Source organism: Saimiri boliviensis, chromosome 6, assembly GCF_048565385.1.
Source record: "Saimiri boliviensis isolate mSaiBol1 chromosome 6, mSaiBol1.pri, whole genome shotgun sequence".
Lineage (NCBI taxonomy): Eukaryota > Metazoa > Chordata > Mammalia > Primates > Cebidae > Saimiri > Saimiri boliviensis.
In genome coordinates, this window is record NC_133454.1 from 78,129,640 (window position 1) to 78,155,696 (window position 26,057).

Sequence of the window (26,057 nt, forward strand, 5' to 3'; positions counted from 1 at the left end):
TAAGAAATGCAAACATTGAATTTTATGATATTATTTTTAAGAATATTATTTTATATTATTTTTATTTAAAATAATTAAATACAATATTTTATTTTTAAATATTTTAAATATTTTAAAAAATATTTTATTTTTAAAATAATAAAATATTTATTATTTTAGCTCATGTTATGATATTATTTTTAAGAGCTAAGCATCACAGGAGTTGTTAACATACTAGAGAGGAAAAAGAGAATTCAATTCAAGCTCATTGAATTCTCTTTTTCCTCTCTAGTATGTTAACTTGTTAACAATTTATGGTAAAAATATTATAAACTCAAAATACCTAAATCATTATGTTATTGTTATTGTTATCTAAACATTTGCTATAAAGTAATGAAGAATTCTCAACCACTAAATCAAAATTAGTGAATAGAGCATGCTACCATGTCCCTTTCTGTAAGTTACTGAGAGGATTCTTGGCATGGAGAATGCAATGCTGCGCCTCCCTGAGTCTGGTCCAGTATTTACCCTGGCAGTCCCTCTCCCCACTCTGCCTAATTCTAGGCATCTAAGAATCAGAAACCAGCAACTCCTCACAAGAAGTCTGGCTGCCCTGAGGTGAACACAGTCCCCGCTGGCAGGATGCTCATTTACTAAATAATAGCTAATGTACGTTAATTAGATTTCAAGACAAGAAGGAGAACAAACACATAGAGATAAATTTTCTGCAAATGCAGAAACAAAAAAAGAAAGCAAGGAAGGGGAACTTTGGGTAAACTTTGTCAGGATACCCAGTTAATAGACTATAATCTAGAACTAATAAAAATGTTACTCAATTCCATTCATTAAATAGAATAAAACTGTATTCAGAACTAAAAAGGTAAAAGAATAAACCTATATAAAAAGTTTTGGTTACCATAAATTCAGACAAAAATAACTGAATAATAATTATCATTTTCTAAGTAATACATAGAGCCATTCCCAATTCTATAGTTTGGTAAAGTACAAAAATCATTAATTTTGATCCACGGGCCAAATTTAGCATGCCATCTGTTTTTGTGGAGAAAAAAAATAGTTGAGTTGGAACATGGCCACACTCATTCATTTGTTGTCTGGGCTGTTTTCACACTACACTGTCAGAGATGAGTCGTTGTGACGGAGACTACTATGGCCCACAAAGCCTAAAATATTTACTCTTTGTTTCCATATAGAAAAAGTTGGCAGACCCCTGCCCTACATAATCACCAATCTTAAAATAAGCATGTAGGCCATACTGCTAAATCGTGCTAGCCTATAAGGCAGAAATTACTTGCTGTATAATCCTGGGTCTTTGTTACAAACTAACAATAAAAAGACAGATTTGCAAAAAAATGTTCCAGGTGTGGTGAGGGTATTTTATACTTTGGAGAAAATGCAGCAATTATTTTTCCTACCTGTTTTTCCTCTTCTTTATCTGAAGTGTAATTGGCATCCCGGACATTTCCCCAGCGTTGGTAACTTTTCAACTTTTCTTGTGTGGACGGATTATTCTCTTCTGTTGTGTTTTCCTCATCACTTTCTGGGTTATTTTTCCATTCTTTCATCATCTCTAATACATTGGTTGGTCTCACCAAAGAAAGTGTATTGCCCTAATATTAACAATGAATGTTTGGTGTTATAAGGAGCTTAAATAATTGAGACGATACCTACATCATTTAGCAAGATAGTCTCCCAAATTCAGTAACAGTCACATGGAAAAGATTATAAGGCTAAATAAATATGAAAACTTCTGATGACCACAGAAGTACGCTCTCTGCACTGACATGGCTCACATCCCTTGCATGATATCACTTGTAATAGGTCCAAGTTGAGAGGGGAAATACTCAGGCTTGAAAGAACAATGCGGCATGCTTGTGCAAAGAACACTACACAGGGCAATTTCCTGGAATCCAAACCCCCCTATAGCACTGTTCTTAGAAAAATGAGAGGGAGGCTGAAAGAACTAAAGATGTCCAAAGGCCAGTGGTCCCAGTGCTAAGGATAAGTCTATACAACACCAAAATATCTAGGCAAAAAAATCTAAATTCAGTCAATTAGTCAAGCACTATGTCTAAGAATATAGATACTGAATTTGAAATCTCTTACCTGTCTGGAAGATTTAAATATAATGTGGTCACTGGATTATAACTGACTTGGTACAGTGTTCTTATCTCAGCATATGACTATACCATACCAAAATTGACCATTTTATATTAACTGCATTTTCCCAAATATAATATCCCATTCATTTAATGTGACAAGAAATAATGATGCAAGCTCAAATGGCCCCTGCTTGATTAGGTGTGTCTTAAATATTTTTGTTCTTACCTCAGACTGTTAGAGAAAATTTAGACAAAAAATTTGAATCACATTTAGATTAAAATGAGAAGTTCAGGTGTGGGCACAACTATGAAGTGATTCTAAATGACTCTGGTATGTGGATGTATTGAAATGTTTAGCCTCCATGACACAGAAAACTATGAGGCAGGGTACTGAAGAGTACCCATTGGAATACACTGTTGAGGACTTGTTGAGTTTAATGTATTTGTGATTAAAGGCAGAGACAAACACTAAAGATGGAATGCCAATAACTAAATAAGGATCACTATGCAATTAATTCTCTGTGGTTCTGTCCCCTTGTTTTAAGAAGCTCAGTACTCCTACCTACCACATTCACAGCATCCCATTACACCTTACACTGGTTCTGTACTTGTTCATCTGCAATCCCAGTCCTCGGTGGCTCCTCCCTGCAAGCCCTCCCTAGGTTAAGTCTTTGGAAACTGTGGTCATCACCAATGCTACTTGCCCAACATTTTTTCCTTCCAGGCTCATGGTAGAATTTCACTTCTCTACCCATGCTGGGACATGACCATGTGCCTTACTTTGGCCAGTGATTCATGATTAGAAATGGTATGTATCACTTCTGGGTGAAAACTTTAAGAGATAGTAGGCAATTAATCATGTTTCCAGTTCCTGCACTGGTCATTACAGAAGCAGAGAGAAGTCTGCCTCAGCCTGGGTTCCTGAGTAGGGACAAAGTGAAACAGAACATCCTCCTCTCCTCCCAGCCAACTGGCCATGGACGGTAGTAAGACCACTGAGATTTGGGTGTCATTTGTTATCACAGCATAATCTAGTTTACCTTGATATAGATAGCAAAGCAAACACTTACATTCTGTAAATCACCTCTAAGAAGCCAGCCTTAAAGAGTGAGCTCATTGTAAAACCATCAGGTACAACAAAATTGTAATTACTATCGAGCTCATATGCAACCAATATGATGTGACAGCCCATTTATTCAGGCAGTTCTTGCTCTGCAGTCCTGATATGCCTGCATTTCAGTTATAATTTACCTAACCAGCATTAGTCCCCCAAGAGTAGGGTTTACATTTCAGTCAACATGGTATATGAACTAGAACTGCATAAAGTTCAAACTGCACTGCTACCTCTTCAGTCACAAAGCAAACACATATCATGATCAGTGACCAACTCTGTCACTTCTCTCAAAGGCTATTGGTGATTAGACATTGGGCATCCACTATTCAGTTTACACATAGACAGCAAAGTGTGTAGTTGTGTTGCTTCCTTGTCTCCCAGGGAATTAGCCAACAAAGATGACAGCGCAGCAAAGAAAATAAAAGTGATAATGCTCAAAGTGAAAACTGAATAAAATATGAATGGAATAATAAAAGAAATCAGCTGACTTGGAGTGCTGACACTACCACCATTCAAAAGAGTATTTGCCAAGGCATAAAAAAGATGTTCCCTCTGTCTTGTAAGTTATATGGTAAGAAGGTAACCACCTTTTATCTTAATAAGTATTTTATTTTAAAAGATACTTTAATTCTCAGTATTTCTGACATTCTAAATTACAGTGTACTAAATGAATATCAGCATTACTTTTGTCCCATTTCCCTATACATTTATAACCATCAGAGAGTTATTAACATTTTGGCAAAAATGTAAAAGGCATGTAACAATCATAGCTTTTCACACTGATCACTGAGATGATTTTTTCAGTTTCAACCTGCTGTGCCATTTTACTGTCCTACAGTACTGTACAAAGCAAGGATTGCCTACATTATTTTGAATCTGCATCTCTAACCATCTTTCAAATGCCTGGTTCACATACATATACACCCAAGAGCTTGGTAGCTGATATTCTACATGTCTAAAGGAGAGTGTTTTAGTACTTGAAGAAATGACCCCATTTACCATTCTGTAGAGATTGTGGAGAAAAGCAAAAGATCTAGAATAAGAGTATTATCCTAAATTTTTAGCCCTTTGCCTCCTATACTCTCTTGAGATATCAAGCCTGGACTGGGTGGTATAGAGTACAGGCTTTCCCTCTTGTCCAAAGTTCATCTGATAACTACACCACCTAATTCTTGCTTGCTAGCAGTTGAAAGATAAATTGTATCAGATACTTGGACTAACCGAGAATAAGTGGCCCACAGGAATGTATCATGAGCCCTCTTTCAACAGAAATTACAAATGAAGCAACCAACCAAACCAAACAAAACTGGGGTAGAACTGTTAGGGTGGACACCGTAGATGTATACATCACCTCACCATCAGAACAGTAACCTCTGAACTCCTTTTACTGGCTACTTCTAGGTGGTCAAATACTGAACTCATCAATTGCAAAGTAGCAAATGGCAAGAAAGCAGCAGCAATAGTTTGATAATCTGAAGCTATCACAAGCAGAGATCCAGCCTTTTGGATAAAGACATTTCCACTTGCTTAACCAACAGATAGCTGAGAGTATTAATTTAACATTGAACAACTAGAAAAATGAAATTCATGGAAGAGAAGAACTGCTTAAATACTAAGATTTGAATTTAATCCCTTAGTAGACAGGCCCCATATTGGAGACCCAATCACTTTTCCTCACCTAAAAAATATTGCCTTTTAAAGGACAGTGTCTATCAGTGCTTTGGAAACAATAAGTACTTAGTAAGTACTTTAAAATAAATGAACGAATGACATGATGAGCTGGGGTGAGATGGTATGAATCCAAATCAACAAAGCTAAAGGAAACATTCTGGATCTGTAGCATGTAGTCATTATTCTTTATTTTTGCAAAGAGCTAGAACACTTTATTTTGTAATGTTCCTAGGAGTAAATTTTTTTCAATAGAAAAATGGAATTCTTTATTTAAAAACACGTAAAAGAATGAATGGCCAACTTCGCAAAATAAAATCCAAGTCAAAACAATGTGGTGCCAATTTTCACCTAATAGATGGAGACAAATTTAAGTTTGATCTTCCCCATGTTGGTGAGGGTGTGGGGGAACAAGCACTCTCACTTGCTTTTTATGAGAAGATAATTAGCAATAATTGATCAAAATGTAAAATGCATATTCTCTCTGACCAGTAATTCCACTGTTAAAAATTTACCTTATGTAAACTGACACAGTATGCAAACACATATTTACAAGAACATCTGTTGTACTACTGATATAATAGAAAAGATCTGAAACAATTTAATCACAGGGACTATTTACAAAATCGTTTATAGTTTGGCATACAATGTTGTTGGTTTTTAATTAAAAAAATTTTTGTAAACATTTTTTAGGTTTAGGAGTACATGAGCAGGTTTTTTATATAGGTAAATTCGTGTCACAGGGGTTTGTTGTACAGATTATTTTGTCACCTAGTTACTAAGCCTAATATCCAAGTTACTTTTTTTTCTGGTCCTCTCCCTCCTCCCATCCTCCACCCTCAAGTAGGTCCCAGTGTCTGTTGTTCCCCTCTTTGTATCCATGAGTTCTCATAACTTAGTTCCCACTTGTAAGTGAGAACATGTGGTATTTGGTTTTCTGTTCCCACGTTAGTTTGCTAAAGATAACAGCCTCTAGTTCCAGCCACGTCCCCACAAAAGACATGATCTTGTTCTTTTTTTATGGCTGCATAGAATTCCATGGTGTGTATGTACCACATTTTCTTTATCCAATCTGTCAATGATGGGCATTTAGACTGATTCCATGTCTTTGCTACTGTGAAGAGTGCTGCAATGAACATTCACATGCATATGTTTTTATGGCAGAATAATTTATATTCTCCTGGGTATATACCCAGCAGTGGAATTGCTGAGTTAAATGGTAGTTCTGTTTTCAGCTCTTTGAGGAATCACCACACGGCTTCCCACAATGGTTAAACTATTAATAATTTGCACACCCACCAAGAGTATATAACAGGAGAAAATCGTTTGAGAAATTAATGAATTTACGCTTATTCCAGAAGTACATTTCCAACTGCCTGCTGAGAATTTCTAGTTAGAAGTATAGCTGAGCCTTCCACTTAATGTATTCCAACCACACAACTACAAGGCAAGAAAACTAGAAAACAAACAATAACTTGCACCCACACACCTAATTTTCCTCTATTTTGTCTTCCTGCCTTGTATCATCTGAGGTGACTGCTATCCACAATCTGTGATTAAAATTTCTTTGCTTTTGTTTTATATTTTTTTTTATCACAACCATGTGCCTTCAAAAAAGGAATATTAGCCAGGTGTGGTGACTCAAGCTTGTAATCCCAACTGTTTAGGAAGATGAGGCCAGAGGATCCCTCAAGCTCAGGAGTTTGAGACCAGCCTGGGCAATATAGGAATACCCCTATGTTATAAAAGTATGTATTTTTAAATTAGCTGGGTATAGTGGTGCATGCCTGTAGTCTCAGCTACTCAGGAGGCTAAGGCAGAAGGATCACTTGAGCCCAAGAGTTCAAGGCTGCAGTGGACATGACAGACCAAGGCCTTATCTAAAAAAACAAAAAAAGGGGAATATTTTTTGTTTTAGTTATTTTAACTTGATAAAAAGGATTTCACTCCTTGGGACTTCTTTCCACTCAAAATTACACCGTGAGACCATTTGGACACTGTTGTGAGGGAAACAAGTAAATCTTTACTCCTATATTTCATCATATATTTTTAAAGTATTTTAAGAAAGTATGCTTAAAAAAAAAGGATGCTTACATGCTTTTCAATTATACAAACATATTATATATATATATTTCAAATACATATATAATTAAAATTGTTCTTGCTGTGTTGCCCAGGCTAGAGTAGAGTGGCACAATCATGCTTCACTATAGCTTCGATCTGCTGGGCTAAAATGATCCTCCCTCCTCAGTCTCCCAAGTAGCTGAGACTATAGTGTACATGTGTGGGAGTTCAGTCAGGGTGTTGGCGAAAATATTAAAGAAAAAATGTTAGAGAAAGTTACAGAATATAGTCTCAAACCATTTTGGAAGGCCTAAGAGTTTTTTCTAGAGTTTGTGGTTGAAGGCAGGCTTGTCCCCTTAAATAAATTAGAATAGAAACAAAGGAATGTGGGGAGTTTACCTAACTTGTTTACTCATGTAGTTCTAAAATTAACCTTACATCATCCTGGATGGCTCTCTTGAGGGGAGGTTAACCAGGAATATTACCCACTAATGGTGTTTGTTTTAGGCCTCGGAACCTGTCCTTTAATCTTTAACCTCTAGTGGTGCTGATTCAGAGTTTTTGTCATTTAAAGTGTGCTGAATAAAGGCCGGCAAGGCCAGCATGTTTGGGCTGGGCTGTTATCTCTTTATAGCACTCTCCTCAAGTGCCTTTAACTGGCCACAGGCACCCAGCCCACTCATTCACTATATTCTGTGTGTGAGTGAATTTATTCATCTGTCGCGGAAGGTCTGCAGGACAGACTCCTACAGGTGGTGACCCTGACAAACGTGTGCACCCGCACCTGACTAATTTTTTCTAACTATAGAGATGGGGTCTTGCTATGTTGTCCAGGTTGGTCTTGAAATTTTGGGCTCAAGTGATCCTCCTGCTTAGGTCTCCCAAAGTGCTGGGATTACAGGTGTGAGCCACTCTGCTGCCCTTTTAAAAATTTATACACATTGAAACTGTTATGGGGCACAAATGTAATTTTGTTACACGCACAGATTGTATAGTGGTGAAGTGAGGCCTTTTAATGTAACCATTACTTAAATAATATACAGTGTCTCCATTAAATAATTCTCATCACCCACCCCTTCTACTCTCACTCTTCCATGTCTCCACTGACTATCATTCCACACTGTATATCCATGTGTACAAGTTATTTAGCTCCCACTTATAAGTGAGAATACGCAGTATCTGTCTGTGTCTAACTGGTTTCACTTAAGATCAATGGCCTCCAGTTCCATCCACATTGCTGCAAAAGATATGGTTTCGTTATATTTTATGGCTTAGTATTTCACTGTGTATATATGCCATATTTTCTTTATCCAATCATTCACTGATGAACACTTAGGTTGATTCCATATCTTTGCTACTGTGAATAGTGCTGTGATGAACATATGGGCATAGGTATCTTTTTATTAATATATAATGACTAATTTTACTTTGGTAGAGACCTAGTGATGGGGTTGCTTGATTTAATGCTAGTTCTATTTTAATTTCTTTGAGAAATATCCATACTCTTTTCTACAGAGGTTGTACTAATTTTCTTCCCACCAACAGTGTATGAGCTCCCTTTTCTTCATATCCTTATCAACATCTTTCATTTTTTGTCTTTTTAATAATAGTCATTCTGAGTGGTGTAAGACAGTATCTTATTGCAGTTTTCATTTGCATTTCTCTGGTAATTAGTGATGCTGAGCATTTTAATTCTGTGAAAAATGACATTGGTACTTTGATAGGAATTGCACGGAATCTGCAGATTTCTTTGGGCAGTATAGTCATTTTAACAATACTAATTCTTCCAACCCATGAGCATGTGATGCTTTTCCATAGGTTTGTGTCATCTATAATTTCTTTAATCAATGTCTTGTAGTTTTCCTTGTTAGAGATCTGTCATCTCGGTGATTAAATTTATTCCTAGGTGTTTTATATTTTTGTAGCTATGATAAATAGGATTGCCTTGGCTCTCGGCTGGTTACTGGTGTACAGAAACACTACTGATTTTGTACACTGATTTTGTATTCTTAAACTTTACTGAATTCATTTATCAAATCTAAGAGTTTATTCTGATGGAGTCTTGAGGGTTTTCTAGATACAAGAGCATCTCATCAGTGAACAGGGATAATCTGACTTCCTTTTATCCAAATTGGATGCCTTTTATTTCTTTTGCCTGATTGCTTTGGCTAGGACTTCCAGTACTATGTTGAACAGGAGTGGCACAAGTGGGCAACCTTGTCTTGTTCTGGTTCTTACGAGGAATGCTTTCAATTTTTCCCCATTCAATGTGATGTTGACTGTGGGTTTGTCACATATTTCTTTCACTATTTTGAGGTATGTTTCTTTTATGCCTGATTTATTGAGAGTTTTTATCATGAAGGGATGCTAACTTTATCAAATGCTTTTTCTGCATCCATTGAGATGGTCTATTTTTTTGTCCTTAATTGTGTTTATGTGATATATAACATTTATTGATTTGCATATACCATAATAAAAATTAATTCATGATTTAACAAATACCTTAATGCAGGAAACACAGACCATTGTCTTCATTACCTTGGGGTAGGCAAATGGTTACTGGGCAGGAAACAAAAATATTAAGCATAAAAGAAAAAATGATACATTGAATAAAAAAACACCATTAAGAAACTGGAAAGGCAAGCAATAGACTGGAAAAAAATTATACACATATACATACATATGTATATGTATGGATTTGTGTGTAAATTTATATATTATATACTTATATATAAATGACATATTTACATATTAACATGACACACACATATACACACAAATGACAAAAGGCTCATATCCAGAATATATAACATACTTCAATATACAATATACAAATCAATAAGAAAAATATATTAAACCAAATTTAAAAGTTGGGAAATGGGGGCCGGGCGCGTTGGCTCAAGCCTGTAATCCCAGCACTTTGGGAGTCCGAGGCGGGTGGATCACGAGGTCAAGAGATCGAGACCATCCTGGTCAACATGGTGAAACCCCGTCTCTACTAAAAATACAAAAAATTAGCTGGGCATGGTGGCGCGTGCCTGTAATCCCAGCTACTCAGGAGGCTGAGGCAGGAGAATTGTCTGAACCCAGGAGGTGGAGGTTGCCGTGAGCCGAGATCGTGCCATTGCACTCCAGCTTGGGTAACAAGAGCGAAATTCTGTCTCAAAAAAAAAAAAAAAAAAAAAAAAAGTTGGGAAATGACTTGAAATAGGCATTTCACCAAAGAGGAAATTCAAAAGGTCAATAAATAAATAAAGGTGATCAACTTCATCTGTTGTTCAGGAAGTGCAAATTAAAACCACAATGAAATACTATCACATGTCTACTAGAGTATCTAAATTTAAAATATAGCAGTAACAAACATTAGAGGTGATGGGGATCAAAACCAGAACTCTTACACACTGCTGGTGACCAGTACGATTGTTCTGAAAACTTCTTGGCAATTTCTAATTAAGTTAAATATAGGTCTACTGTTTCATACAGCCATTTCATTCCTAGATATATTATTCTTTTTTATTGCATTTTAGGTTTTGGGGTACATGTGACGAACATGCAAGATTGTTGCATAGGTACACACATGGCAGTGTGGTTTGCTGCCTTCCGTCCCCTCACCTGTATCTGTCATTTCTCCCCATGCTATCTCTTCCCACCTCCCCACCCCCCCGTCCCTTCCCCATTTCCCCCCAACGGACAGGGAGGGGAGCACTACACACTGGGGTCCTAGATATATTATTCTTAATGGAAATGAGTGCACATGTCTACAAAGAGATCTGTATAAGAATGTTCATAGCAACTTTATTCTAGTAAAAACTAGAAACACCCAAATGTCTAACAGGAAAATTTGATAAATGAGTTTGCTCTATTCATACAAAGAAATACAACATTTAAAACTCACTCTTCACACAACCACCTAAATTTCACAGGTATGAATTAAGTGAAAGAAGCCACAAAACAGCATATACTATAAGTGCCATTTATTAAAAGTTCATCAACAGATAAAACTGCTCAATGGTGAAACAAATCAGAATACTAGTTACCTCTGAGAGGAGGGTAAAGAGAGTTACTGACAAGAAAAGGGAACAAGGGAACTCCCTAGGGGTATAGAAATGTATATATTGTTCTGGGTGGTAGTTACACAAATGTATAAATATATAAAAATTCACCAGGCTATAATTTTAAAATCTGTGTATTTTACAGTAAGTAAATTATATCTTCATAAAATTATGACTGAATTAAAAATAACATTTCATGGCTTTACAGAGATTATATGTAATCATTTTCACTGCTTTTAATATTCTATATAGTTGTTAGACTATATCACAATGTAGTCATTCTTGAATAAAGGGCCTTTTGGTTGATTTTGGGGTTTGCTCCATTAGATACTCCTATAAATATTATTGTGTCTCTCTCTGGTATATATGTATATGCAAGACTTACTCGGGTATAGAAGTGAAATTCCTAGGTTAGAGGGTGCGGGAATGGTTAACTTTACAAGATAACGCCAGGCCTTTTCCCAAAGTAGTTGTGTCAAATAATAGCCTTGCCAGCAATGATTAAGAGACACTCTTTATCCCCATCTTTTCCAAGACCTGGTATTATCAGACTTCTTATTTTTCGGTTTCTTTCAATGAGGTCTTGATTTATATTTCCCTGAATTCTAATGACATTGAACATCCCCTCACATGTTCATTAGCCAAATGTGTCGTCTTTTGTGAAATATCTGGCTCTGTCTTTGTCCACTTTATGCTAGGTTGTTTTTGTCTCCTTTGTATTGATTTGTAAGAGTTACCCAAATTTCATGATATTATTCCTTTTTTGTTTATTTGCAATACAAAAGCCTCTTCCCAGTTTATAACTTATCAACTTTCCCTCTGGTGTTGTTTTATAAACAAGAGTTCTTAACATATGTTGACAAGCTAATCCATTCTTTTATGTTAGTGCCTTTCGTTATCTTGCTTCTGAAATCCTTTCCTACACACCCCAAGATGCGGAATATATTCACCTATATTTCAGAGTTTCAAAATTTTGGTTTTCAATATAGTCTCTGATTCCTTTGGAGTTGATTTTTGTCTATGGTGTGAAACAGAAATTCAACTTTACTTTTTCTATATGGAGAAATAGTGATTTCAGCTCCATTTATTAAATAATCCCTCCTTTTCCATCTCCTCTTCCATATGGCACTGTCAGAAAAAGTTCCAGATACACCTGGATATGTTTCTGTACTCTGTTTTATTCTGTTTGTCAATAATCATACTGCCCTAATATAGTTCTATAAGTTTTAATATCTGGTAGAGTAAGACATTCAGAAATTTCTTGGCTATTTTTTATCCTTTAGTCTTCCATATAAATTTTATAGCCAGCATAGCTTGTGAAATTTTGATTATATTTACACTGAATATATATATCAATATGGAAAAAAATTTTAATATTAAGTCTCCTGACACATGATTGTGATATATCTTTATATTTATGTTAAGTAGTCTTTGATTTTTTCAATAAAATGTTGTAACTTTCCCCAAGGAGGTCTTATAAATCTTATGTCATATTTATTCCTACGTATTTTATATTCTTTGCTACTATTTTACATGATGTCTTCATTTTTATTACATTTTTATTATTAATTGCTAGTGAATAGAAGTGCAAATGACTTTTGTATATTAATCTTAAATCCAGCTACCCTTTCAGCTCTCCTATTATTTCTAATAACTTATTTGTAGATTACTATAAATAATAAATTTTATTTCTACTTTTCAAGTCTCACATCACAGTCTTAAGCTAAGATCAACAATGCTTGAGGAAAAAAATGTTGACTTTCTTGAATATTCTCTATTTTAAAGGAAATGCTTCTCACATTTTCTATTCAGAATGATTATTTTCTGCAACATTTTATCAGGTTAAGGAAGTTTTCTTTTTAATTATAAATATATGTTGAGTGTTATTACAAATGATTTCTCTGAAATGATCACGTTTTTTTCCTTTAACATATTAATTTGAGGATTTACACTTACAGATTCTGAAATTAAATCATCATTGTATTGTTGGGGATACTCGAGTTGGTCAAGACGTATTATCTGTTAATATACATAGCTGCATCCAACTTGCTAATAGTATGTTTAAGGTTTTATATCCATATTAGTAAAGGAAATGGATAGTTTTCCTTTGTTATAATGTCTTGGTCTAGTTTTGTATCCTGCAGTTTAGAAGGTATAGTCTTAGGATAAATTAGGAAAATTTTTCTCTTTTGAAGGGTAGAAGAAGAGTAATAAGTTTAAGATGAAAGTATGGTAGAACCATGTAAAATCATTTGGGCCTCGTGTTTTGCTTGCAGAAGATTTTGAACTATTGCTTCAATTTCTTTAATAATTAGAAGACAATTCAAGTTTTCTATTTATTAAGACTGTTTTGTGTAACTATATTTTTCTAGGAAAAGAATTTTTCATTTTGACTGAGTTTGCAGATATATTCGTATATACTTGGTAGTATTCTCTTATCTTTCTAATCTCTCCTTTATCTGTGGCTATATTCCCTCATCCATTTTCTCCATTTCTTTCTTTTTTTTTTTTTTTTTTTGAGACAGGGTCTTACTCTGTCATCCAAGCTGCAGTGCAGTGACACAATCACGAGTCACTGCAGCCAGCCTTCACTCTCCTAGACTCAGGTGGTCCTCCCACCTCAGCCTTCCAAGTAGCTGGGACTACTACTAAAAATCAGCCAGGTGCGAACCACCATGCCTGGCTGACTTTTTTTCTTTATATGTAGTATTTTCATTATCATTCAGTCCTAGGAATTTAAATTTTTTCTTATTAGGGTTTATTCTTTAACTTACAAGTTGTTTAGAAGCATGTGATTTAATTTCCAGGTATATGTAGATATTTAATCTTATCGTTTACTGACTTTATCTGTGTATTATTAGAGAACATGATCTGTGTTAACTTTATGAAGGCTTGCTTGCTTCATGGCCTAGGACAAGATCAATTTTGATAAATATTCCACATGTGCTTGAGAACATGTATATTCACTAATTGCTGGGTAGAGAATTGTGTATGTGTCTACTAGAATAAGCTTGTTAATAGTATGTTAAAATCATCCATATATTTTTGTTTCTTTGCTTCATGTATCAATAATTAAGAGAAGTGCATTAAAATCTCCTAGTATAATGAATTTGCCAATTTCTCCAGGTAATTTTGTCAATCTTTGATATATATTTTAAGGTTATTTTATTAGTTGCATATATTAAAGTTACTATATAATCTTTTTGAGTTGAATCTTTAATCATTATAAAGTGCCCTTCTTTATTCCTTAATGATTATCTGTGTTAGGGTGTATTCAGTTGGTATTAATTCCACTATACAGGTTTTCTTCATTGGTGTTTGCCTGATACGTCCTTTTCCATTCTTTGTTTCAATATTTCCATGTCTTTATGCTTCAAATATGCTTCTTATAAATAGTAGAGAGCTAGATTTTTAAAAAATGCAATTAGACAATATATTTTTAAACAGGTATTTTTAACCAACGTACTTGTAATTATTTCTATATTTGGACTTGTTTCTCCCATCTAAGCCTATTACTGAAACGGGAAAAATTCCGTCATCCCCCTTGCTGGGCATGCGTGTGGGTGTGGCTCACTTCTTCTGTGTCTACAGCAGGCAGACGGGCAGGCTGTGGGGCCAGGGCAGCATCTAGGGTGACTGTTTTATAGCTCCAGAAGCCCCAGTGGGTGTGTGTTACAGGGTGTTCCTTTGGTTTAACTGTCCATAGGTGGCATCTGTTAGCTCAATTAGACCCCTTGCCCTATCGGAAGAACAGAGGGCTTTCTGTATCCCAGAACTTCTTGCCTTGGTTGGTGTACTGGAAGAATTTGATCACACGTGGGCTTGGAGGATGAATGCAAGGTTTTATTGAGTGGAGGTTCTCAGCAGATGGATGGGGAGCCAGAAGGAAGATGGAGTGGGAAAGTGGTTTTCCCCTGGAGTCAGGCAGCTCAGTATCCTGGGCTCTCCTGCAATGGCCCCAGCCTAACTCCCTGTTGTTTAGCCGGTGGATGGCTTACAGGCCTGCTGGCTCTCTTGGTGTGCTCTTACACCGCAGAGTGCCTCTCGATGTCCAGCTGCTTGCGTGTCTGCCTGCTAGGGTCTTGGGGTTTTTATAAGCACAGGATGGGGGCATGGCAGGTGAGTGTGGTCTTGGAAAATGCAACATCTGGGCAGGAAAACAGAAATGCCTGTCCTCACCCAGGTCTGTGAGCACAGGCCGGAGGGGTGGAGCCCTAGCCAGGGACCATGCCCTCCACTACCTACTTTGGCCTCCCAAAGTGTTGGGATTACAGGCGTGAGCCACCATGCCCAGCCTGTTTTCTCTACTTCTTAATTTTTCCAAAGATTTATTTATTTTGTTGTTGTTGTTTTTTCAAAGAACCAAATGCTGACCTTGTTGATCTTTTCTGTTCTACCTTTGTGTTCTATTTAGCTGATTTTCACTCTAGTTTTATCTTTCCTACTACTTTATTTGGGTTTATTCTGTTAAAAATTCTGGAATTTTAAGTTAGATATCATTAATTTTCAGTCCCTGCCCCCTTCCATATCATTATTATTTCAGTTTGTCTCACTCTATATGTTTTTCATTCCTTCCTGCTTTAAAACTCTGATGCCTCCACAGTCTCCTTTAGCACACTTTCATGCGCTGCTCCTGTGCTCCTGCCTCCTTCCCAGTGCTTGTCATGTGGATAGTATCGCGGATTTTAATTCTGGGTTGTTATGAATTGTATTTTCTCTTCTTTTTTGGTCTTGTCTTTTGTTTTTGTATTTTTTGATACCAGCAAAGTCTACCATGATATTTAAAGCCTCTTGTGGCAGCTCCTCCTATTAAGATTTGTTTCTCCTCCTATTAAGTACTTCTACCATGTGTTTTAATTGTAGGATTCTTGTGCAAATTCTCTGAACTCTTGTATATTTGAAAATATCTTAGTCGTTCCCTTTCATATGAATAGCAATTTGGATGGATATAAAATTTTAAAGTTCTTTTTCCCTTAATACACTTAACATATTACTCCAGTTATTCCTGCATCCAGTGTTGCTGCTGAAAAGCACGGTATCAATGTGATTCCTGTTCTTTTTCATGTGATTTGCTCATTTTCTCTGGGAGCCTTCAGAATTTTTCTTTTTGATTTTTAAAAAATTCATTATGTCTATTTGTCAGTTTTTTCTTCTCTTTTATTTGGTAATCTATCATCTCGTTAAAGCTATGGTCCTTCTTTCTTTAATTCTGATTAATTTATCCCCATTTTTTCTTAAAAGATTTACTCCTCCCCCTTTTTTTCTCTGAGACTCCTACTATATGGATTTTGGCATTTTTACTTTTAACCCCATATGTATTTTCTATTTTCAATTTATTTATCCTCTCCTGCTTCCTTCTGTATAATGTTTTACAATCTAATCATCTAGTTTTAATATTCATTCTTTAGCTGTATCTACTATTTATCCTATATCACTGCATTCTATATTTCAACTATTACATTTTTTATACCTACTTGGTTCTGTTTTTGTTTTTTTTTTTGGACGGAGTTTCACTCTTGTTACCCAGGCTGGAGTGCAATGGCGTGATCTCAGCTCACCACAATCTCCGCCTCCTGGGTTCAGGCAATTCTCCTGCCTCAGCCTCCCGAGTAGCTGGGATTACAGGCACGTGCCACCATGCCCAGCTGATTTTTTGTATTTTTAGTAAAGACGGGGTTTCACCATGTTGACCAGGATGGTCTCGATCTCTTGACCTCGTGATCCACCCACCTAGGCCTCCCAAAGTGCTGGGATTACAGGCTTGAGCCACCGCGCCTGGCCGGTTCTGTTTTTATTTCTTATTCTTCCTTCACATTATCAACATCTTCCCTTAGCTCTTCTAGTATGTTCACTTTGTTAATTTTTAAATGCTAGGACTGCATATTCTAAACTCTCTTCTAATGGTGTTTGAAACTTGGCCACTGAGCTCCTTTTCCCGGGAAGCATTGGCACCTCAGAAGAACAAGGCATGGATCTAGAGCTAGTCCTGCCCCTTGGCCTCAGGAGATCAAGGAAGAGTATGGGGAAGAACCCCAGACACCAAAAATCTGCCCCACTAAGCAACTCCTCAGTTTAGGGTTTCACACTTACCCACCTCCTCCTGCCAGGAGAAATAGTCTGAGGAGGAGGCACTCCTAAAGTACACCAGAAGTATCACCCAGCAGGACAGTCCTGGAGTTTGGAGGCCAAGAGGTAAGAAGTCAATGCCTACAACAAGTTAATTCCCACCGATTTTCCTTGGCTTCTCATTCAGGCAGGGCTTCAGCAATGCTCTGATTTTATTAATTCAGACCCTTGTGAGGTGTTGAGGATTGGTGTCCCAAAGCAAATGGCAAGAGGCAAAAGGGGAAACTGGGTTGTTTTGTATTTTTGTTTTAATTCCCTGCCTTGGCTGCAGCCTCACCCACTATCCACACAAGCTCAAGATATCCCTTTATCTTCCCAGGGATTTCTAACTCTTCTCTGAATCCTGGTATCATGAAGTTTCTCTCTAAAGTTAGTTCCGGTTTAATCTTCAGAGAAGGCACAGTATCCTGGTAGGAACCAGAGCCCCCTCCAGCAGGCCCTTCACTGAGTGGTTTTGAAACATAATTCAAACAACTGTAATGAACTTCGTGACACTACTATGTCAAAACTCCTTCCATTTCTATCCACTTATTTATATAAGGTTCTCAGTGCCCATAAAAACTAAAAACAACAATACAATATGTGGAACATTGTCTCATTCTAACAATAGTAATATTTGATCATGTATGAATGAATTAATTGGGAGGAAGGCAGCCCTATCCATCCACTAAAGCATTTCCAATATAATATTGTTATGTTTAACAATTCTAAAACATTATAATCATATTCTCTTGATCAATTATATACACTGATAATAATCATAACAAAAAGTCATTCTTAAATAATTTTTAGAAATTACAGAGCCTTAGAATCCCAGGAAATAAAAACAAAAATTTAAATATAAATTTGAACTTTCTTTATAAAATGAGACAAATTATAGGTGATTAATAAAATCCATTCAGGCAAAAATATTATTATATTAGGATAAAAACTCTATAGAAGTAGAATAGAAACACAAATTCAAAGAGAAAAATGAATAACCTAGTTTCTGTTAAAGAAGAACTTGTTCATAAATATCTAAAAATGAATGAGATGGATGTCCCATATGGGTAGAAAACTGATATTAACTTTATTTTTAATCATATATGTTTATATGAGAAATTATATCCCTTGCAATTAATTACATTTATGGTAGAAATTTCTAAAGTTCAACCTAAAAATATCTGAGGAGACTCTCCATTTTTCAAAATTCATTTTTGGAATAATTCGAGCATAAAAGTTTGAACAGATTGTTCCAAAAACACTTCATTCTTATTCCAATCTACAAAACCAGCACTTCTAGACTTTATTTTGTCTCATACCACTTTCCTAGTCACCTAAGGGGCAGTTTTGATTGCTCTTACTCTCTTACCTAAAACTTCTACTTAGTCACGTAACATTTTCTTTCTAAGGTCTTCGTTCTCCCTTCTTCTCTGTTCCCACTCACTGCCCTCATTCCAGTCTTCATTATCTCATCCCAGTCCTACTTCAGTTCTCCAGTTTCTGCTTGCCACCATGCCAACCATACCACACACTGACAGATAACTCTTCCTGAAGTTCTGTCTGTCGTGGCCAACACTGCATCCACCAACCCACTAACTGATAGAGTTGACCTATGAAGAGTCTCAGACACTTGGCCACTTGTTCCCAACCTGTTCCAATGCTCATCCTGTTTCCATTTAGCTCCTGACTCTTGGTTCACCTCCTTGTTAAGACCCTGCTTCTACCCTTTAGCCACAACCTGTGTATATGGGCTCCCTTAAGACCTTCGACTCCAATTCATTTCTAGGAATCTTCCTAGATTCAACTACCTCAGATTCAGACTATCTCAAGCAAGATACCCCATTTGAATAAGAGTTCTTCCCTCAGAATCTAGTCACTATCTATAGCCCACAGACCTCATCCAAGTCCACTGACATAACCCTCTAAGGGTGACAGGGATACAAGAGAAAACTCACACAAGCACAGCAGTGATCACAGCACTTGAGTACCTTTTAGCAGTAACTCACTGCCAAATGAGTCCAATGTAAAGTCTTAGGGTCTAGAGGAAAAGGGCTCTAACCTTCCTTTTCAGCATAATTTCCCACTACTCTCCTATATGCCTTCTATGGTTATAGAAAAAAAGAACTACAAATTATTCTCCGAATATACTTCATATTTTTTTCTATCTTTATGCCTTTGAAAAGTTATTTATATCTAGAATTCTCTTACCTTCCTTGCCCTGACTCCTACATTAATTTCTATTTTTACCCATTTTTTTAAAGCCAGATCACAAATTACCTCCAACCTTAAGCAATTTTTATAATCCCCTAAAGCAGGGGTGCCCAATCTTTTGGCTTCCCTGGGCCACACTGGAAGAAGAACTGTGTTGGGCCACACATAAAATACACTAACACTAACGACAGCTGAAGAGAGAAAAATAATAATAAATCTCATAATGTTTTAAGAAATTTTATGAATTCGTGCTGGGCTATGGGTTGGGCAAGCTTGCTAAAAAGAATAACAGCTCTCTTCTTGGAAATTCAATAGTAGTAGTTACAGTACATTGACATCCTTGTGGATCTATCATTCTCTGCCCATGTTTTTGTTTTAAACCCTTTACTAGGCTGTGGGCAACCTGTGGGCAGGGACCATGCCAGACTGATCCTTGTGTCCTACACAGCACATAGTAGTTACCCAGTAAATATCTGTTGAATTATTGAGTAAACACCAATAACTGAATATTGAGTAAATCTCCAAGTTTCCTGGCTCATGAGCTTTTCCTTAACATAATTTTTATAGAAAGCTTCATCAGAGACTCAAAAATATATACATAAAATAACTTAGAATTTATGAATAACTACATGTAGTAAAATAAAGGTAAGATTCAACATATTTAGGATGAAAATATTCAGAAGGAAAATATAACCACCAACAACTGGGCATCAGAAAATTTCCATCTTCTTATACAGAGTATAATGTTAATGCTAAAGGTCAAAAGCTAATGATCAAAACCCAAATAACAATATGTAGATTAATGAACAAAGGCCCTGTTCAGACATTAGGAAAGACTGTTCTGAAATTAGTCCCTACACCTTGATTACAAGTGCTTTTGCAAGGTTATTACTATAAAGCGAAGTACAGACTTACTTGTGGTAAATTAATTACTCAAGAAGAGGAACTGTTTTATTCATCTTTCAACCCTCTAGTACCTGATGGATTAAATAAAAAGATACTTGCTCCAGTCAATATAGACGTTTAAGCGATTGATGTCCTATTTAAAATAAGCCACCTGGCAAGACTGATGCACTTTAACAATTCTTTCATTTCAAAGAGCATACAACTGTTCTTTACTACCTACTGAATAAAATTAAAATTGTAACCCCAGATTCAAGTCCACTCACAATGTTCTTTTCTTTCTTAGTCTCACAATTTTCTTTCCTTTTCTGGTCTCATTTCTCACTTCTTTCCTTCAAGCTTCTTATCTGCCAGTCAAATTAAACTTTCTGCTTCATATTTGCTTGCCTCCATACCTCTTGTCATTCTGCAATTTCTTATGTCATTTATCGTTTTATTCCTTACATGGAATCTTATACATAGGTTGCTTTCCTTACTAAGTTGTAAGATCCTTATGTCAGAAACCACGTCCTATGCGTTTTAAACTGTATTTTATACCTAGTACCTGGTACCTGGTAGGCGCATGCGCGAACACGCACACACACACACACACACACACACACACACACACACACACACAAATGTGTTGAATGAATTAATGTTTGAATACCATTAAAGCTCAAAACTATATTTTGGCAAGACGTAAAAGAAAAAATGACTTCCTTAATTTACAGCAGTGGCTTTTAAATATAAGTGGGCAAAAGAAATACCTGGGAAACTTGTTAAAAATGTAAATTCTCTGTGTTATTTGTCACCAGGGGACTTGAAGGACTACCAAGAGGCCACTGCAATTACCTAATAAGAATCAATTAACTCCTGAACCACAGTTGACAGTAAAAGGAAACAAGGAAGAAATGAATGAGAGAAGAATCAGCATACTCCTGGCCATTAGAGTCAAACTCTTCCTTTGCAAGAAAGTCATTTCTTGGGTATTTTTCCTTACATCTAACCACTGACTTTTTACATCAGGATGACAACATATATGTGTTTATTTGAAATTCCACTTCCTTAAATGTACACAGAGAAACTTATTTTTTTAGAATAGTTTTCAGATATTTACCATATTTCAAAATGCACAGTACATAAGCTAAACCATAGAGACTTTTTATACAAAAAATGTTACTATGTGTTAGGTATTACAAAAGGTATAAGCTCTGGTTATAAAGCAACAGGGCACTGAGAGAACTATCATGTTTTCTTTAGATTACTTCAAACAGAGGATATGAATTACAGAAAGTAAGACTTCAAGAAGAGTTTTGCCTTTCAGAAGTTTGTAAAATGCCAGTATTCTAAATTTCATCCACTGAATTCTTAGGACAATCTGATATAGTACACAATATCTGTCACTTATCTATCCATTTGGCAAAGACTTCATGGAGACAAATGTGACAGAGGCTCAAAAATGGAGACTACTAGAAAAATGACCAAAGCCAGAAATAAAGTTGTGCTAATTAGAAAACAAATAATTAAATGGCCCAACCCGAATGTTGTGTGATGCTGAAAAGAGATAAATTTCTAAGGCACACCATCTGTTTTACAGTTTATTTTGCTGTGCTACAAATCTACTCAACATAGTTTTGCAGTGATCTAGCTGCTAACTCATTTGCACAATTACTTTAGGCCAGAAATAATTATTGCACAGAATCCTTTGAGACAGCAACACAATGACTGAAAAGGGCAAATATAATTCATTCTTGGGTGAAAACTATTTTTTAGCCCTTAAAGAAAAAAATGTTATTCAAAGAAATTCGAAATTGCCAAAGGAAAATTAGATAATTTAAAAGGAGAGTGATATCACTATACATTTATGTTTCTAAACTTCTCTGAGGTTCTTAATGTTTTAATACCTAAAGACATGTTGCTGGGGCCTCTTCTCTCTGTCGTTTCTTCCTTATTTATCTCTTCAGCCCAATGGCTTTATGTGGTGTTTGTATACGCAATGATTCTCAAATTTGTACCTCCATCTTAAACCTTTCCAGTCTCAAACTCATATATTCAATTATCTGTTTGACATCACCACTTGGATGCCACAAAAGCATTGCAAACTGATCCTATCTGACACAAAGTTCTTGATTCACCATCCCTGCCCCAGAAAGAAATCGATTTCTCCTACAGTCTTCCATATCTCAGTAAACAGCACTACCATCCAACCAGTTGTTAGAATAAAATCTAGATATCATCCTTATTTCCTCTTTTATCCTCATTTCTCATCCAATTCATCATCAAGTCCTATCAATTATACCTCTAAAATATGTCTCATGTTTTTCTCTTCATCTCTGTTGCTACCACCCTATCCAAGTCACTATCATCTCCCAACAGTTCAACTTCAATATCTATTTAATTCCCTATTTCCAAGCCACTCCCTACCCCAATGGTCAGAGTGATCTTTTAAGAATATTACCATATGCTAATTTATATTTCAAATGTAATTATATACTGTATCCCCAGTACCTAACACAAACACAGTGCCTAGTAAATAATGGATCTACATTTTTTAATAGATGAATACTCCCTAGTAACATCCCCATATATCTCTAATAATTTCTAATCTCATTTCTCAGAAAACTTTCTGAGATACCTACAGACCTATTCACTTACTGAATCATTCACTCATTCAGCAATTGTTTGAATATTATATTAATTGAAATTAGGTCCAGCTGCACACTATAGGGTATCTTAACAATGACAGAAATCTGTTTCCTGTTCACATAAAAAATTCTGGAGGTAGGCAGTGAAAGGCTGACATGGTAGCTCTGTGAGCTACCTTGTGGTTCCTTGCATTTTGTTGCTCTGCCATCTCCAGATTCTACTTTATGATCTAATATGGCTACTTAAACTCACATCTGCATCTACTACGAAAGAGGAAGGATATGAGAAATGCCATACCCTCTCCATTTAAGGACACTTTCCAGAAATTGCACCTACTTCTACTTGTATCTCACTGACCATCATGATAATTAGCAAAGAAGACTGGGAAATAGTCTTTTTAACTGAACAGCAATGTTTCCAGCTAAAAGTCAGGACCATTATTATAGAAGGAGAAGAATAAATACTGAGGGATAAGCAGTAGCCTTTTCCAATGTTCCTGTTGTGACCAGGTAATGTTCAGGTGCAGGCATACAAAAATCAGTAAGAAGCAGGTCTGTGCTTGAAGCACTTAGTCTAATGGCAGAAAGCAACTGCAAATAAACAAAATTCCAAACCAGGAGACTGCCACTGTTTGGAGATCTTGGCTTTTCTGAGTCCCCAAAGATTTTCTACACCCCAAGAGGTGAAAGAGAGGTGAGTGGTTCCAGTGTTTTACATCACTGAACTATATAGACTGTTTCAACTTTCCACAGCTATAATATTGGACATTTTTCAGTTCTGTTCTATTGGACATGATACTTTCATGACACTGAGCAAAGACCATTTAAACCTCTATAAATACATATAAACAACTGTGACAACAGTTTGAAAATGCCCATTTTCAGAAATCTGTCAAGACTCAATTTTTTTTTAATTTGACAGAAAATCAAACTAATCAACTGTTTTAAGACTATACAGAAAACTCCAAGGCAAAAAGAAATAAGCAATGGTAGCAGGTCAGAAAGAAAGAAAAAAGTCATATTGTGACTTACCGTTAACCACTGGTTATCTAGTAGTTCCTTAGCTGTGATTCTGTGAGCAGGATCTACTTTCATAAGTTGTTTCAAAACACTTTTAGCTAAAAATAAGGAAAAATCCTAAAAAAAAAATCTTATTTATTTTAACTACAATTAATAGCATACATTTTACAATTTTTTAGGATTAGGTGTGTATAACAGGAAAGAAAGATGCCAAGTATACACTAAATATCATCAGTACAAATGCCTAATAAATATAGTTTAAAGCCTAAAGTGAAGTTTTATTGCCTGGATTACCTAGTTTAATGGTCTACAGTAAACATTAGCTAGAGGATTAGCAAATTTCCTCTTTAATTTTTACTATTTTCTGTTTTTGAAAGTTTTGATGATGAACAATCACAGTGAAGATACTGCTATTTCCATCCACAAGTAAATTTAATGACTAAACAGAGATTTAAAACATTTCAACCACTGGCCAACTTTCTTATATTAGCTTTAGTAAATAATAACACACCTACACTTACCACAATCACTTATGGAATTCCAGACCGGATTTTCAAAATGTAGTTCTCCTTTTCTTATTAACTCGAAAAGCTTCTCTTCTGAGCTTGCCAAAAAGGGTGGTTCTCCACATAATCTGCAACAAAGGCAATCATCACTTTGTTTAAATTTTTTAAACAATAAAAATACGGCTATTAAAATTAAGTTTCTATAGGACTTGGAAGTAGTGTTGCTTCATATTTAAGGAAAGGGTGGAAGAGATGGGTACCTCCCTGAAGTAAAAATGGATGCAACAGGGTTCTCCAAGATCAGTGCTACGCTCTTATTTCAACATTGAGAGAAAGGACCTGGTAGAGGAAGTATGCATGTGTACATTAAAACCTCCGCATTTGCAAATGACCCAAAGCTCTTCCAAGTGAGGAAACACTAAGCTTAAATGAGGTTAAAATACAGGAAGGTGAGTGTAAGTATACAATAATAGTGGTAGCTAATGAAGGAGATACACTTTAGAGGGAGCACCAGGAAGGTAAGACCTTAAGGTATATATTGCAAATTGACTCAAATGAAAAATAAAATGGGTTATCAGTCTAATTAGTTACCAGAGACTAATAACCACCAAAGACTAATTTTACCACCATGGTAAAATACTATAAAAATGTTAATAATAATAATAATAATAATAATAAACCAAGACTAACCCTGGAATTTTTTTTTTTTTTTGAGAAAGAGTCTCACTCTGTCTCCCAGGCTGAAACCTCCGCCTCCCAGGTTCAAGTCATTCTCTCGCCTCAGCCTCCCAAGTAGCAGGGATTATAGGCATGCGCCACCACACCTGGCTAATTTTTGTATTTTTAGTAGAGATGGGGTTTTACCATGTTGGCCAGGTTGGTCTTGAACTTCTGTCTCAAAGTGATCTGCCTGCCTTGGCCTCCTAAACTGCTGGGATTGCAGGTATGTGCCAGTGCGCCCAGCCCTAACCCTGGGAATTTATATAGGATCTGAGTCAAAGCCAAAAAGCCATTAAAATGGATACAAGTCTTCAAAAACTGTACATGAAATGAAAAAGGTCTGGACGCAGAAAAAGCAGATGATAATTTGACCCTTAGGCCTGAAAGGGTAAAAGATGAGTATATATAATGACCAACATCAGTAAAACCATGAGCAGTGTATGTAAAGTAAACATGGACTTTCACATTCTGTAATACAGAAACAATGTATCTTTAGGCTCTTAACAGAACATGGTAAACCTATAAAGCTATTACTTCAATAAGTGATCTAGGTCAAAACTACAAGAACATGCTTAAAAGCTGAGTTCAATTCGTCATAATACAATATCAACAAATGTCAGCCATCCTCATTACTGTCAACTCCAACATCTGAGGGCAATCCAGTAGATAACAACCAGATTTGCCCAATGACAACCAGACAGATGAAATTAGATCAGTCACAGGGGCAACTCTGTCTGTTCTTCAACTCTCAGTATTATATATTTATACTTCATTGATGAAAGAACAAAATGGCATAATTTCATAATACTTCCCAAACTGCCAGTCTATACTGTACATAAGTATAATAATCTCTAAGTCTTTTAACAGTTGCATTTTTGCTAATTTTCTTTTTATCTTTCTTTAATTATTTAAAAAACCTAACTGATGAAAATTTGCTGAATAAGTCAAAATTTGATTTTTTCATA

The 26,057-nt window shown here is 35.9% G+C and overlaps 1 protein-coding gene across 4 annotated transcripts in view; it reads right to left on the reverse strand.

Annotated features, from left to right (window-relative positions):
- Positions 1–26,057, reverse strand: part of STK33 (serine/threonine kinase 33) — a 196,393-nt gene that overhangs the window by 14,277 nt on the left and 156,059 nt on the right. For 3 of the 4 annotated variants that reach the window (XM_074401061.1, XM_074401062.1, XM_039471442.2), the window contains 3 exons: positions 24,388–24,500; positions 23,879–23,964; positions 1,413–1,607 (listed from right to left, as the gene is read on the reverse strand). In XM_074401061.1, coding sequence (XP_074257162.1) covers positions 1,413–1,607; positions 23,879–23,964; positions 24,388–24,500 — 394 coding nt within the window. The remainder of the gene's footprint in view (positions 1–1,412; positions 1,608–23,878; positions 23,965–24,387; positions 24,501–26,057) is intronic. The other variant, XM_010341359.3, reaches the window with a different exon arrangement.